This window comes from Pectinophora gossypiella, chromosome Z (assembly GCF_024362695.1).
Source record: "Pectinophora gossypiella chromosome Z, ilPecGoss1.1, whole genome shotgun sequence".
Taxonomy (NCBI): Eukaryota; Metazoa; Arthropoda; class Insecta; order Lepidoptera; family Gelechiidae; genus Pectinophora; species Pectinophora gossypiella.
This window is the reverse complement of record NC_065433.1, coordinates 5,121,937-5,139,246: the sequence shown is the minus strand read 5'-3', so window position 1 is coordinate 5,139,246 and position 17,310 is coordinate 5,121,937. Positions and strand designations below refer to the sequence as shown.

At 40.1% G+C, this 17,310-nt stretch overlaps 1 protein-coding gene across 5 annotated transcripts in view; it reads right to left on the bottom strand.

The window, feature by feature from the left end:
- LOC126380109 (tyrosine-protein phosphatase non-receptor type 61F-like) overlaps window positions 1-17,310 on the bottom strand; it is a 56,269-nt gene that overhangs the window by 20,051 nt on the left and 18,908 nt on the right. For all 5 annotated transcript variants that reach the window (XR_007568423.1, XM_050029342.1, XM_050029343.1 and 2 more), the window contains exons 3-8: window positions 15,267-15,383; window positions 12,627-12,772; window positions 3,075-3,300; window positions 2,374-2,523; window positions 1,730-1,883; window positions 1,079-1,229 (exon numbers count right to left, since the gene is read on the bottom strand). Coding sequence is in view for 4 of the 5 variants with exons in the window: in XM_050029342.1 (XP_049885299.1) it covers window positions 1,079-1,229; window positions 1,730-1,883; window positions 2,374-2,523; window positions 3,075-3,300; window positions 12,627-12,772; window positions 15,267-15,383 (944 nt within the window). In the remaining variant the exon portion in view is untranslated. The remainder of the gene's footprint in view (window positions 1-1,078; window positions 1,230-1,729; window positions 1,884-2,373; window positions 2,524-3,074; window positions 3,301-12,626; window positions 12,773-15,266; window positions 15,384-17,310) is intronic.

Below are 17,310 nucleotides of genomic sequence, written 5' to 3'. Positions count from 1 at the left end.
ATAATGGGAGCCGCGTGTGGATACACCATATAAATAATAACACGTAAATATAAATTATTAACAATTCATCACTACAGGCGAAATATAGTTCTTATATTTTGACAAAAATACCAAAATATGTTATGTTTTTTTTGTAAGTGCACAAAAATAAAAAGTATCTAAGTACACTATATTTTGTATTTATATTTTTACATTACAATTTTTTTTTGTGTGTATTCAATACAAGTAAAAATTTAATAGATGCATTGATCCACATTAAATTAAATTAGACTAGCTACAAAATGGCGCTGAATCCAGTACACATTTAAATTTATTATAAGTTATATCTGTCATTTTCTTATCCGCCCAAAAGGACGGGTAATCGTCAGGCATTATTTTTATGGAAAACCCGACAGAATTAAGTTGACAGCACACGTCAAACGGGTTGCATATCAGCGAGATTGTTTCAAAATTATCCGTCCCTTTCCTTTTCGGAGGATAAGAAAATGACGGGCATAACTTAAAGTAAAACTAGGTGTCTGCAGGAATCAAGGCCAAATTACTTTTGGGTGTCGAATATAATAAATACATAAAATTACTATAATCATAAAGTAACTACTACGTAATATAAAATACTACGTAAAACAGAGGGTCCCTCGCCATACTAGAAAAGTCCCCGCTGAAGCGCCAGTTCTACTGTCAAAGTTTTCATAATGATACGAAACACCGCCACTAGATGGCACTTATTTCCATAATATGTAAGCGTATTCGGTTAACGACATTTACTCCATAGCGCAATAGAGTAACAATATACTACGAAAAGAGCGCCTATGGCGACCGTTAGTACTAAATCTAAAATATAATGGAAGGGACTAGACATGCTATAACTAACTACAATACAGCGGCCGAATTCCTGATTTGACAGCTGTTAGAAAAGAAGCTAGCATTGAAAAATACGGATCAAATCAGGGGTTTTTAGGCCGGAGATACTATAAAATTACTATATAGTACAGAGTGGCAACGCTAATACCAAGTAAACTAATCCTGAGAATTTCCAATATATGTAACTTCAACTGTCACGTGGAGGGATAATAGGTACCTTTCAGTGGGCGCGGAGGTGGGTTCGTCGTCCTCGTCGTCAGCTGAGGACGCGGAGAAGGTGGGGGAGGGGGACTCGCGCGCGGGGGGCGAGGGAGGGCCGCCCTCGTCCGAGCTTGATGACTCCGCTGTAGCTGAGTAGTTCAGGTTGCCTGCAAAATATATTAAAAATTAAATCTACATACTTTCGTTCACCTTGCGGTGGATGTACCTCTGGCTTATGTTTTGTACACGTATTATAAATATTTCCATACATGGTTTTCGAGCAGCTGGAAAAGCTCTGTCGAACATTCCAAACAACTCCAGAAAGCAGTACAGTCCCGTGGAATAGCTAGTGGAGAATGTTCCATACACCCTTTGATTGATTGAGGGTTATGTTCATAGCAATAGGACGTATAAGGCCCGGACACCACCAATGCGGAGCGTGGGGGACTGGAGTTATGTGACCTAACAACCTGTGTTAGGCCGGATTTCGGTTGGAAGGGCAACTCTTCAGGTTGGGTAAGCGGACCCTGTGAAAACGAGATAACGCTAAGCAGAGGATAATATTGTTTATAATACACATCTCTCTCCTACGCTTTTGGTAGAGTCCGGTTTCTCTAGGCTGTTATGTCTTTTAAAACCTGAGTATGATATGTGAGAGTATAGTTACCAAGTGAAGCGCTAGCCGGTATGGCGGGCAGGGGGCGCGCTGGCGGGCGTGATAGGCTCTCGCCACGCGGCGGCGGTGGAGGCGGCGCCTCTTCGCTAGCCTCGCACTCCGCTACCGTCGCGTATATGCTCTCTTCCAACTTCGAGTCCTCCTTCTGTTCAAGAACATGAAAGCTATATCATAGTCTCGCTGAAGACATCAAGTAATAGAAAGAATACTGCAGTCCCTTTCCAATAAAATGTCCTCAAGCGGTGTCGCGGGAGAGACGTCCACAGGAGATGTCCCAATTCAATATACGTGCTGTAAATGCTCCGTGCTTTGTGTCACGAAGGAAATCTTGCGTCGAACTGGTGCCAGAGGAAGTGAGCATGTATAGAGTAATTATCAAAATCTGATAACAAGTAAATTGGAAGATGCTATATTCTTGACAAGTTTCCGTATGAGGCATAGTCTATATTAATGTCGTAAGGCCCAATTGTTAAACAATGGGGTTTGGATTTTAAAAGGCAAACTGGACAATACGTTGTACCCATACGGGGTCTTGGCGTTTGGCGCCCTCGGTGACGGCCTGGTAAGAGAAGAGCAGCTGGTTGGGCGCATATAGGTATATAGGTATGGTTAAAGCTGGTGCAAGTAAAACGTACCCATTCGGGGTCCAGGCGTTTGGCGCCTTCGATGACGGCCTGGTAGGAGAAGCGCAGCTGGTCGGGGGTCTGGATGAGCCCCATGCGGTCGCGCCGCATCTGCAGTAGAACCTCCTGGATGTTCACGCTATTCACACCCTCATTTTCGATCTGGTAACAAATGTAATGGTACATTATCTAAGTAAATCATACCTGTACACCGATCGAATTTTGTTTTCAATTAGTTAAATAATATCAGGATATTTTTAGAACCCATGTTTTTTTCGGTACATTTTGCACAAGATCGCATCAGGAACCTTCCCTTATTCAGCGCTTATCGCTATCGACCCTTTAGGGTCCGTTAATTCTTTCAAATATTCTTCCTCTCAGATGACGCCCTGAGCCGAGATTCGCGCCCAACCGGGCACCCTCAGGCCTGTTGCCTTAAACGTTGTACCGGGTGAGAGCACGGCACGGCACATCACTACTAAGTATATTGAGGTGACAATGAGCATTTCCGGTGGGAAATTGTCTGAGAACATTTCGTATAACTACCGCGCGTTTTATGTAAATCATCCCGGCTGAGAGCCCTCAGCCCTCCTCATTCGTCCGTCCAAGTAGTTAATGCCATCAACGGCAAATCTACAATAAGTCACGTCAAAAAAAAAGCTTCAAGAACCATGAAATCCTGCACGTGTTGTGGTATTTAGACAAGTACTCACGATGACGAGGCAAGAGTCGACCAGACAGAAGGTGCCGGAGCGGCCGATACCGGCGCTGCAATGCACCACCGCCGGCCCCACATTCGCGTCCAGGGCTCCAGACAAGCGCACCCGCTTTAGAAACTCCAGGAACGCCACCGGAGACGACGGCACCCCGAAGTCGGGCCACGTGGTGTAGTGGAACTGGATCACTTCGCGCGATTCTTCTGTCTCCATGTCGTGAATCCTAAAAAGAGAGGTTTTGATTTTTAGAGTAAATAATATTGTCTTCAACAGCGTACTTCGTTGTCCCAGGGAAGAACTCCATATCCAAAGTATCTGTCTGTTTGATGACTTTCAACAAGGGGTGGCTTTTAAAAATCAAGGCTTGGAAACAACATTTAAACGGAATTCGCATTTGTAATATTAGTATCATAATAATATACTTCACTTTTAAATTTCGCTGTTGCTTGTTATACCATGGCACCAGTCACAGAAAGCGAGGGGTGAAGAGGGGGGAGGGGTTGCTGGTGGGAGGCAGGGTGCAGTATTTATTGCTCAGTGAGAAAAAACAAAAGACTATAAAAACTAGAAGCTCAAATGTAGGCGGCAGCACTGTTGCGTGTGTTTTAAATTTTGACAGTTCTCCATGCTGTCCAGCTAACATACATACATACATAAACTCACGCCTATTTCCCACCGGGGTAAGCAGAGACTATAGAATTCCGTTTGCTTCTGTCCAGCTAAAATTCGTAATAAAATGCTATAAAATGTGGAATAAATATAACACTATGATTTTGCAGTTAAACGCTGCACAAAGGGTTATAGCGTAACAATATAACCAAAACAATATGTCTGTTTACACAAATAGTATGGGGAACTGTAAAAAAATGAGAACACTCAATAGTAGCGACACCTGATGGGAGAGATAGGTGGTATTTATCCTCCTTAGGAAAGAATATCATGCATTATTGAAGAACCACCTGGCTATATAGCTCTCGCAGTAGCAAATGTATAAATTGTATGAAGCAGACTCAAAAGACATGACGCCTGAATACATTTTTTACCCTAAATACTCTTGATAAAATAAGATCATTATTTTAAAATCGCATGCAATCAATCTTTGACGAGAGTGGAAGAAATGAAAGAGGTGTGTTAGGATCGTCATCATCATCATCATCATCAGCCCATTAACGTCCCCACTGCTGGGGCACGGGCCTTCCCTATGGATGGATAGGGAGATCGGGCCTTAAACCATCACGCGGGCCCAGTGCGGATTGATGGTTATTAACGACTACTAATGCAGCCGGGACCAACGGCTTAACGTGCCTTCCGAAGCACGGAGGAGCTCGAGATGAAAACTTTTTTTTGTGGTCACCCATCCTATGATCGGCCTTTGCGAAAGTTGCTTAACTTCACCAATAGCAGACCGAGTGCGTTTACCGCTGCGCCACCGAGCTCCTCAGCAACGAGTTACGATCGTAGTAAGTGGAATTCCGTGGTGTCTGCCTACCTAACGGGTTATAGGCGTGATCTTGTGTCTGTATGTGTGTATGCAAATCAATCAATAGTTCTCGAGATTAGCTCGAACATACAGAGGGCAAACATCTATTTATACTACTTATTGATTAAAATTCTATTTGTGAATTATATCGAAGTTTATAGCAGTGTCCTCGAGCCAGTTACAAGCCTTTGTAGGTTACCTGTCAATGGTTTGCATTCAAAGCTCAGTCCAGACATAATTCACTTCGAACCACATTTGCGATTTTTTATTTTTTTTCACACCATTTAAATATTATTTAAAGAATGTTTACGCGATTTATGTTTTGCTGAGCACGTGATAATCATTTATGATCCAAACATGAATTCGAAAAACGATTTCGAAAATAAAAAATATGGGCCCGAGCTGGATTCGAACTTGCGACCTTACAGTGAGAGTCAAGCGTCTTCCAACTGGGCTAACACGGCATAAACGTACGCCTGTAGTACCTATTAAAACAAGGCTAAAGCTGTCATGAACACAAGGTGCAGGCAATAAATAGGTGTTTCGATAGGTATTTGCATGTTCCTATAAAGGATACTAGCATAGGACATCACATTAAAAACCTCAAAAATAACAGTATTTATCCACTATTTAATGGATGTTATTAAACCTTCCTCTCGAATCACTCTATCTATTAAAAAAAACCGCATCAAAATCCGTTGCGTAGTTTTAAAGATTTAAGCGTACATAGGGATATAGGGACAGAAAAAGCGACTTTGTTTTATACTATGTAGTGATTAATTAATAGGTACTGAATACTGCACAAAATGCAGTCAGGGTACCGAAATAAAGAGGTAAAATTATGACTTGCCATCCAAACGAAACATCTTTTATAAAACAAACGAACGTTTAACGTTGAACTTTTTTTTATTTCGAACAGCATCCGTGGTCTAGTGATTCGAGCGGGCTCACGATCCGGAGGTCCCGGGTTCGAGACCCTAGTCACCTAGATTGGTTAGGACATTGCAGGATGATCGCCGGATTGTCGGAAAGTAAGATGACTAACAGCCGTGGTCTAGTGACAGCCTCCGTGGTCTAGTGGTTAGAGCGTTAAGCTCATGATCTGGAGGTCCGGGTTCGATGAGGACATTGTCGAAATCACTTTGTGAGACTGTCCTTTGTTTGGTAAGGACTTTTCAGGCTTGAATCACATGATTGTCCGAAAAAGTAAGATGATTCCGTGCTTCGGAAGGCACGTTAAGCCGTTGGTCCCGGCTATTAGCCGTAAAAACACCTCCACCAACCCGCATTGGGGCAGCGTGGTGGAGTATGCTCCGTACCCCCTCCGGTTGATTGAGGGGAGGCCTGTGCCCAGCAGTGGGAAGTATATAGGCTGTTTATGTATGTATGTTATGTAAGATGAGTAAGATTAAGTAGTCGCTACCTATCACTACATACTTAAGTATTTCATTAGGTACATGAGCCATATCAGAGGACTTTGGCCTCTCAACAGTAACTCTGACACCAGGGTTAATAAGGTCGGTCATTGATTTCACAACCCACACGAGAGAAGAACAACAGAAAACATTTAACTCAATTTTTAAGGTTTTTACAATCTGCCGCAAGTCAAAATGCATTTATCAATCAACTGGGAAGCCTGCTAGAATCACTTTGGGAAATAGCTAACGAAATACGAGACTAAATCAATGGAACTTCTAATTACTGCTGTCGTATATTCAAAATTATAGTAACACAATTAATTATATGTCAATAAATCCAATTATTATGTTGCCGGTTCAGGGTGCAAGCGGCATTTGTTCTAAGCGTGTAAACGCGTGTCACATTACCACGATGAGAGCGGGCAAAGGCGCGAGCGCGGTCGTAGGCGCGAGATCAGATGAGGGCGCATGCGCGGGCGCGGACAAGAGCGCGGGAGCAGGCCCTTGAAGTAAGTATACTTCAACTTCCGATATCGAAACAATTGACGATTTGAATATACAGCACAACAAGGTTGTTTCAGCCCGTGGTCAAGATCGGAAGGAACGCAAAGTATGCGCCAGCCTTACATTATACCATCCCAAGATACAGGCTCCGCCTAGTTTAGGAACCTCCGTTCATTTGGGCATATTTATAGGTAATGTGAGGAGTTGAGGAGCTCGGTGGCGCAGCGGTAAACGCGCCCGGTCTGCGATTGTTGAAGTTAAGCAACTTTCGCAAAGGCCGGTCATAGGATGGGTGACCACAAAGAAAAAGTTTTCATCTCGAGCTCCTCCGTGCTTCGGAAGGCACGTTAAGCCGTTGGTTCCGGCTGCATTAGCAACCACCAATCCGCACTGGGCCCGCGTGGTGGTTTAAGGCCCGATCTCCCTATCCATCCATAGGGAAGGCCCGTGCCCCAGCACTGGGGACGTTAATGGGCTGGTGATGATGATGATGATAGGTAATGTACCCCACCCTATTTCATGTGCGTTCATTATTGTATTATTTCTGATATTAAACACATTTTTCATTTCATTAACGCCTCCATTCTTACTGTGTGCCGCATAAAGCGTGCGACTCATATCACCCTGACACCAGGGTTGATGAGGTTGGTAATCCACCTCACAACCAACATGTGGATAGAAGAAGAAGATATTTTACTACGGGAACATTCCCGGGAACTAACCTAACCCGGACGGGTCACAAATTGAAACTTAATCCTTTAAAAAGCTAGTATAAAGTTTGCTTATTGGAAATTCGCGTAGCAATTTCAGCTTGTACTTTCAGTAACAAGAAGCTTGCAAAAAATAAAGTAGGTATACACCCGACCGAGAGCGCTAAGTGAATTGAGATTTCCTCTTTACTTTGTGTTCGCTTCCCTTTTTGTTTTGTGCATCAAATCTGCACTTCGTCGCCTTCTAGTGAAAATCACGCAAGGGCCTTTTTGAATAATCACATTCTGATGTGATTTTTGTTAACAAAACTTCGCAATAAACCAAATAGTTTCAATAAAGCTAATTTTGTGGTCTCAATTTTTGCGCGGATTGAAATTAATTGAAGAAACTCGAGGTTTTGCTGGAGAAAATCACATCAGGGGGGTTAAAAAGGCGCGCATATGAAAGTAAGTACGCAATGCACACTAATATCAAATAGCAATATTGCTGTTTTTAGATAAATTGCTTCAATGTGGCCTCTTAACCTCCCAGAATGCGGTTATTCAAAATAGCGCTTATGTGGTGTACACAATAAGTCCACGACTTGCGCCTGAAGCTAGTCCTTCTAAAGAGGCTACTCGCGAGCGCTAAATAGAACGCTATGCCTCATTTTCAATTGCACCTGTGCTAATAGGATCGGAGCCAAATCCTTTGAGATAACTTTTAAGGAGCTTCCAGAACAATTAATTGTTGCACTGCACTGTATTATTATTCTAAGCCACTGTCGTCAGTTTGAATTCTGGAGGTTTCGACATATCAGATTTAGCTCTCTGTGTACTTAAACTTCATCAAAGGGATTCCAATATCGCAGTGGCTTCTTTGACATTTGAATCTCGAATCCAATGCACCTGGTGACCTAGATTCGCTCAGAAACTGTCATCCATTTAAACGACAAAAGCAAAAGCAATTTCGTATATTTTACATCGCAACTTCGCATAGTTGGTACCATTGTGGAAGAACGTAATATACAATCCCGACGACCCGATTACTCTAGTCATAGAGGCGGCCAATCAGCTCGCGACAACAAACACTTCATAACGCCGATACCGACCCCGCCGCCGTGGTGGATTTACCCTCAACGCTATCGACCCACTAGGGTCGATTAATTCTTTCAAATATTTTCCTCTCCGACGACGCCCTGAGCCGAAGTTCGCGCCCAACTGGGCATACCCAGGCCTGTAGTCTTAAATTTTGTACCGGGTGACATCCCTCAGCGGTCCCCATTTGTCCGGCCATGATGTACATCTAATCATTGTGACAATATAATACAAAATTCCTAATAGTCCTCCTGTTCTCAGAACGCGTGAGTTACATCATAGTATCACGCGATATAAACCACTGAATTCGTCTTTATGAGTTCGAATTCATGTTTGGATCATGGATAATTGACATCACGTTTCTAGGATTTGGTCCTGGTTGCTGGCAATAGGATCGCTCCCTATTATCTGCTTAGTTCATTACGGGCGTAATGAAATGTTATGTTAATTAAAACACATAATAATAACGGGTTCTTACCGCGTTTAAATGGGGATATGAGGCTACCGATATTTCGACACTGTTGCAAGTGCCATGATCACGGGATGACTGATGAGATTGGAGTGGAGTAGGTAGATCCATAATTTTCTACGGGCAGACATATCTGTCTACCCTCTTTCTTTGCCGCTTGTTTATGTTTTTGATATCGGAATGTTCGGAACCATCTGAACTCGCACCAAACTCACTACGACAAACCGCACTCCCGTTATTATGTGCTTTAATTATCATAATAACCGCGTAAACTTAAAACAAAATGTTATGTTATTAATTAGTTTCTTTGGAATTTTAAGTCTGAAATGAACCCGCAAATCAACACACTTTCATAGCGCGATAGCTATCACTATTACTATACTATGACTATACTATGTCACTCTTAGGAATCAGTACCATACATTTCCATAATAGAAAATGCACAGGAATAGAACACGCCGCACTCGGTCTGTTTCAATAATGTGTCTAGTTCATCGAGAAGCTGGACATTACCCACTGTAATAAGCGGGAAATTGAGCTTACTACACAACAACATTGACCAAATTGGAGATACCCTTAGAATAAAAAAAATAGTACGATCTACTCTGAATGGGGTTGCGTGTAAATGAGCCTGCGCATGCATCAAGCCCGCCCATCTGTACTGTAGTACTTATATACTGTAGTTAATTAAACTGTGTGACAACAAATATAAGTACTTAGTAAGAAATGTGCTAGGTGTTATAAATCGGGACTCGTGAAAATCAGAACGTTACGAACGGAGATCGAACGCACACCTGGCAACACTAAGTATAGTGAGGTGACAATGAGCATTTCCGGTGGGAAATCGTCTGAAAAACACACAACATTTCGTATAACTACCATGCGTTTTATGTAAATCATCCCGGGTGAGAGCCTTCAGCGCTCCCCATTTGTCCGGCCAAGTAGTTAATGCCATCTGCGGCAAATCTACAATAAGTCACGTCAAAAAAAAATGTAAATAATTGATATCGCGATATAATAACGAAATTTATTTACAGCTCTGTATTCTCTATACTACACGATTTATGATAACACTGATTAATCATGACCATGATTAACCAAAAATTAAAAAATATTCAATACAAATAAATACAATAAGCAAATTAAATCCCACACGTCACTAACCTACCACCTCTACCAATGCAGAACATAAACAGTCTACATACATCCCCCTGCTGGGGACAGGGAGACCTGTCCCTGTCAATTAACCGGAAGGTGTATGGAAAATACTCCACTCTGTTGCTTCACTGCGGTGGTGGAACTGGTGGTCCACCTCTACCAATATCAAAATAAAATACCTACATGATACGATTTAGGTTTTTATGTCTGCACTTATGGGGATGGGGACAATGTCGAAATTACTGTGAGAGTATCCTTTGTTTACCCGATTACCCGAAAAAGTAAAATGATTCCGTGCTTTGAAACGCACGTTAAGCTGTTGGTCCCTTACGTTACGTTTACGTTGCTTATCAAGCAGTCTTTAACTTCTTCATTTATAAGAAGTTAATTTTAAAACCAGTATTTTTCAAAACAATATAACAAAGGAAAGATGTTTTTTGTTCCATTTATTAATAAAGCGACGTTCTTTTATTTAGAGTGTACGAACAAAACGTTTCCCAGTGGGACAAAGAAACAAAATGTTTGGTTGTAATTGTGACTTCGTTTTTCCCATTCAGAACCTACTATGACTTCCAACTTCTGTCACGTGATTGTAAGATGAATGATTTGGTGAGGTCAGGTTTTGTTTTATTTTGTAATTATTTATTTATTTATTTGTACACAATAGAACACAGAAAGAAACACACAAAGAAATCAGACAGTACAGGTAAGCTTATCTCTAAAAAAGAGATTTCTTCCTGTTGACCTACGTGATGAGGAGACATGCAGTGTATAATACTACAGATAGACATACCTACATACGCGTACAAATCTTATGATTATACTAATATAAAGACAAAAAATAATAATACAATAAAAATATAAACAATAAATTTAAGTAGACTTACATATATAAATATACTACAACAATCAATATATAATTATTGCCATTTTTTAGATGAATTGATTGATTGACGTCCTTAAAAAAGGTTCAGTACGATCTACTCTAAACCGGCGTGCGTGTATGAAACGATTGATGAATGTGCAGGAAGCAAGAGAAGTGTGTCAGGATCGAAGCAAATGGAATTCCGTAGTCTCTGCTTATATGTATGTATTGCAAGATATTGATAGCACTGCTGGACAAATGCCTATCGTTCAGGATGCATGCGGCACACATTGCCAGTCCAGTCGCACGTCACCCTGGCGGTCTTATGACCCACGTCAGCGATACTAGTTTTTCAGCGCAGTGCAGTTTATAATCCGGTCCACTTGTTTTAGGCCTAATATGCTGAGCTTCATAGCTCTTTGGTAAACCTTGAGTTTGGACTTTTGAGCTTCAGCAAGATGCACACAAAATATATTATTATTTTATAATATTGTTACAATGAGGCAGCTAGTCTCTCTCTGAGGTAATCTCCCTATCCATCCATAGGGAAGGCCCGTGCCCCAGCAGTGGGGACGTTAATGGGCTGATGATGATGAGGCAGCTAGTGAGGCAGCCATCTGTTTTATGTTGGGTCGTCACATGTATCTACTTACCATGAACCACCTTAACTGTTTTCGAGCGAGTTCATTGTTAATATTTCAATTGTTTATTGCTAAACGGAATACAGTCGCCCAAATTTTCATCAAACTGTAATAATTTAGTTTAAAAGCTTCCTGTATTGTAACAAACATATTTAATAAGGGACAAACATATATGTATTTGAGTGGTCAATATTATCTACTTTTTAAAATAACGAAAATAACAACGTAAGGTTCCTGGAAGAAATTGCTGCCTCAGTAATAAAGCCGCCTTTTGTATTTTTGTTTTATTTATACTCCCGTGTTGTCCTTCTGTGCAGTGAAGTGTTAAGTATTTTATTGTATAGTAATTAGGCAAGGCGCTCGGCGCCATTCAGCCTAGTCCAACCTCGTTAACTTTTACAATATTTAACATGATTAATTGCGAAACAACAAAGAGATTATCTGACAGGCCTTTTATTTGTTCTTGTGAAAAATAATAGCCTTCTACTGTATGCAAAGACGACGTATTATTAGACATGCTGCAACGCTTTAATAATTCACCTTTATTGATTGGCTAAAGTCGATATTTGCATATTTAAGCAAAGAGTTGACGTCCTGAAATATCCACTGCCAAGAAAAGGTGTAACAAATGTCTGTTATTAAAATGAACATAGAATAAAACGCAAAGCGTAATTTCTTGAAGTTAATTCGCATTGCAGACGTAACATGATAGACGATGTAATGACATAAATACGGGGTGTTAGTGACACCGTAAAGAAAACTTTCAGGGATGATTCAGACCATGATATCAAGCGAAATTTTCCGTCGAAAAAGTATGGAACAGAAAATAACTTAAACGCAAAAATCATGACTTTTCCGACAGGAAATTCCACTTGATATCAACTCAGAATCATGGCGTGAATCATCTCCGAAAGTTTTCGTTATGGTGTCATTAACATAACATACGTATGGGTCCCTGTAGGTAATTGTAAGTGTCATCGTAACAAGTACAGAGAGAGCTGATGCGGCTCATTACTCTGAGTTATGTTCATAACCCTATGATATTATTACAATTACATGGCATATTGAAAGAAATTTAACGCTTTTAGATATGATAAACTCTTGTGTTTGGACCGCGCATTTTGAACAATACTACAAGTACATACAAGTACTTGACGTATTACGAATGTTCTTTTTTTGAATTTTTTTTTATGTAAAACATACATATTGAAAACAGGGTAAGCTTACTTGAACAGCCTGGTGGTGTAATAATTGCAGTCTTCCTCATTGATCTGCTCCACTGTTAGTTTTACGTCGCTCAACACCAGCTTGTGGGCCTCGCCGATCCCGTGCGGCCAGTACCAATGACATTTGATCTCATTCTTCTCAATCACCTGCAGGAAAATGAAAAAATCAAGATCGGCTTTTCCGTTTAGGACCTATGACGCAACATATACGCACACAATAGGGTAGTTGATAAGTATCAAAAACTATACGTTTTTCATTATAGTTCAAAATAACATATCACGTCTGTATTTCCAAGGGGTAGGCATTGGTGTAGTAAGTTGAAAATCCATAAGTTATATTGGTTTTTATAGGACCAGTTGGTAACTTTGTATGAACTTAAGGCCGGTGACACAGCACAGACACTTCATACAAACAACCTCGTTTTACACAGACACCACACATTTACATTATCATACACGCGCATCTCTGTGTCGTCTGACGCCATATGTTTCAAGTCCAAACTATGTCCGAGGGCGGGCGGGGTAAACCTAGCTCAGGTGCTGGTGGGGAGCGGCGAGTTGCCGTTCTATACGTAGTATTATTCCGTGTTCTATCCTGACCGACATTATCAAATGGTAATTTTGTGGCTATCAATTTATGTCTTTTTTGAACTATTAAATAGACTTGTATTTTATGTCGCCAGTTATGTCTAATAGTAAACGTAAATCGACAGCCAAATGTGAAAACAGAATCGAAATTCCGGGTTTCTATTATTATTACAGCCGTTCGTAAAAGTTAGAGTTAGCTTGTTAGCGGGCTAAAGTTCATACAAAATTATTGGTCCTTTAAAAACGAACTCAACTTTATACATTTCAATAAAAGAAATATGGATTCGTTCCTCCTAGTGGTTAAAAGTTAACAAGGATCTATTGCGCTTATTAAAGGTAGTCCAAAATTTGCTATTCAGCTACGTTTATACAGTAAAGTTTATTATCCAGAGGAATTGTGACTAAATCGAACAGCGCAACAATCGGGTTGTATCAGGCTAATTGGAATCCAATTACAACAGTCGCCTGTCTAATTAAACGTTGGAAACTCTACGTTTCTTGAAATTCAAATATTTAAATAAAAGTTGTGAAATGAATTATCTAAATAAGCTACCACATTCGTATACTAATACCACAGACCACGGCTTCCCAAACTTTTAAAGTAACGAAACATCTATCAAATACCCTTCATTTTTGGAACCCTTTATCAAATCACAGACACAGTAACTTAAAAAAGAACAAAAACACTGCATTTTTACTGTAAAGTATGAAATTTCGCGGTATATTATTATTATTGGAAGCACAGGCAGCACTTTGTGCTGATGCGTACAGGCGACTTTTCTACGGAACTTCGAAGTTCCGCTGAAATGGATTAAAAATACCGCGATATTTAACTCTCCTCCACTTTGGTAATAGTATTCTTAGTAGATATATATTATATTATTATATATTTCCGGGTGAGAGCCTTCGGCGCTCCTTATTTGTCCGGCCAAGTAGTTAATGCCATCTGCGGCAAATCTACAATAAGCACGTAAAAAAAAAATATATATTATGGTATTCTTGGTAGTATTCTTAGTGGATTCTTAGTTGTGTTCTTAGTGTTCTTCTTTGGTTGAGTCTTTTTGTAATTATTTCTTTTTATTTTGGTGAAATAAAGTGTATTTTTATTGTATTGTATTCCATAATTAAAACACATAATACCGGGTTCTTACCACGTGAATCACGGATAAGAGACCCCCGATATTTCAACACTGTTGTAAGTGCCATGATCACGGGACGACTGATGAAATTGGAGTGGAGTAGGTAGATCCATAATTTTCAAAGGACAAACATATCTGTCTACCCTGTTTCTGTATCGCTTGTTTCTACATTTGATGTCGGAATGTTCGATACCATCTAAACTCATATACCTGATTAACGCGGTAAGAACCCGGTATTATGTGTTTTAATTTGATAATAACCGCTTAACCTCAAACAATGTATAATAGTATTCCAGTCCATGTTTGTTAATTGAAAATCCAATATAAATAATTATATTTATTGTGACAAATAAAACACTACATAAAATAATCAATCAAACCTACACATAATGCGTAATGTAAAATTAATTGCAAATAATAAAATATTAATATCAAATTAAGAAGTTTGCTGCGCCGTTGATCAATACGAATGTGAACTGAACCCATCGCGAATTACACCGTTTACGATATAGACATTTTGGAATCATCAGACGTAATAAAAGAAGAAATGGACCAACCGCGCCTAAACTGAATTAAATATTTACTGTCTTCGGCATATTAATGTACATCCACTATAAATGTCACTACCAAGTACAGTTGCGATGACATTTTTTGTCTAGCGCCTCACCGCTCTACTGCATCTTGGTGGAATGTTTAGTATTAAAAAGTAAAAAGAAAAACAAATCTACAATAAACCTTCCAAACTATCAACATCCTCTAATTATAGGTAAGTTATATTTTTGGTTTGCAGAAAAGAACTGAAAATCCACGTGTGCGCTGTGAAAATTCTGGAAACTATATTTTTAAGGTTTTTGGATTATTCTCCATCTGCTGAAAAGCCGCTGTCACCACGTGCTGTTAGGGTGTGTACTGACCTTATTTAGCATTAGGATGGCGCGACTGTCTTGTTCCCATACCATCAGCCAGAAGTGGCCGACGGTGAACGCCAGCGGGCCCTGAGTCAGGATGTACTTCCGGTTCGCACGATCCATCTGCCAACAAAAATGAATGATATCAGTACTGAGATACAGGTGTAACTGGATTTAAGGTGCAAGAAAAGAAATAGCCGTAAGGCCTATAAATCCGTAATGACGCCGTCTGAATATCACAAACTAATATCCATAATATAATGTAAAAAATAAATGATTATAAATGTATAATGTGTCCCGGTGGGGACATATCACAAAAATCACTTTGTTATCCCTAGTTTGGTTAGGATATTACAGGCTGATCACCTGATTGTCCGAAAGTAAGATCATCCGTGCTTCGGAAGGCACGTTAATAATGCAAGTACGTAGTCGTTACATGAGTCACGTCAGGGGCCGTTGGCGGCTCAATAATAACCCTGATACCAGGGTTGATGAGGTGGGTAATCCACCTCACAACCCACACGAGAGAAGAAAAAGAATGGAAAACACAAAGTAAAGTTTTTTTTTGCTTATTACTATATTTTTATCGCATCCAAGTAACCAGCGCTAGCGACAAACAGTGGACGGCCGTCCTACAAGAATCGTGATATTGCTTCTAAGATATTTTGAACATTATCTCAAGGATACTTATTCTATCCAAATCAAGATAGTCTAGCTAGCCCATTAGAAACTTAACATTTTTGGCCTTGAAGTTACTTATTTTAGCCGCAAATAATTATTAAACCTCACGTAATTGTCATAGACCAACAATCGATACTATTTTAAAGTTTAATTAAAAATTAAAACCAGGTATATTTAATGAAACGATATACTTTTCCGCTTAAATAAGCACATAAAGACACAATATTATCATGTTTTTTTAGAATGAGTCGCATAAAAAAATCATAGTAATTAACTCTTTCATATTAGATATTTACAGCAAGTCCGGGAGAACCCCAAAAAAGTATCGATATAGGTTTGTAGACACAGAAAAGCTTTTTCAGAGAAAATAACTTATACTAGGTAAACGCCTGGAGCAAAATATGTAGCAATTTTATGCATAGTATCCCATTCTTATTAATGGTTACTCATTGTTTTATTAAAGACAGGATATGTATGATTGCCTTTGGTTTTATACAAGACCGTTAACCCGGCCCCAGGGGGAGAGAGTCATCTTCTCTGCCCTCCACTGGGCACGTTCTTGCGGCGGGGGTGGGCGCCTCTTGCTTCAGTTGACAGAAGTGAGATGGTGGCTGAGTTCTGATAGGGACCCAGACGTACGGGGTATAACGTAGAACCCTTGCCCAGGCATACGGGTGTAGACGTTAACGGTTGCAGAGACGGAATTGGGAGCCATCGGTACAGCAATGCAGTACGGAAGGGGCAAGTCATGGGGACTGTAACCTGACAAGGACAGCAGTAATTGTCAGAACTCTTCAGAGGCGGAGGACCGAAGTCCTAGTACGGGTTTGAAATACTCTGGGCGTCATCCCACTCGAGTCAGACAGATTACTGCGGGGCGGAAGCAAGAGGGAAACCACTGCCCAATTCTTCCCTAAAAAGTAGCATGGAGAATGCTATACCGACAAGAGCGCGTCTCTTTAAATTAGTGATGATCAATTAAAAATGTGGGTTCGGAAACTTCTGAGCAATGATGTAGAAAATATTTTCCCCTGAAAAGGTTAATAAGTGTGATTTTTCATTTACCTATAACTTTTTACTGACTGAATATTTTTGATTGGGGTTTGGTATCTTTTACTCAGGTTTTAGTGGTCTATTTCGGTTCCACAACTTTGGTCCATGTCCTTTTACTTCTAAAAGAAAGTTAGAAAGAAAGTCGTTCAATAAATAAAAAAGTGACACGACGGAATGCACGTGCATAATGATATACAAAGATCGACTGATGTTACAATTTGAAAAGCTTCCTTCCTCCTCTAAAAACCTCTGTTTTGTTGTGCCCATAAGGGTCTGTGATGTGAAACTCATATGTACCTAACAAACTTATACACCA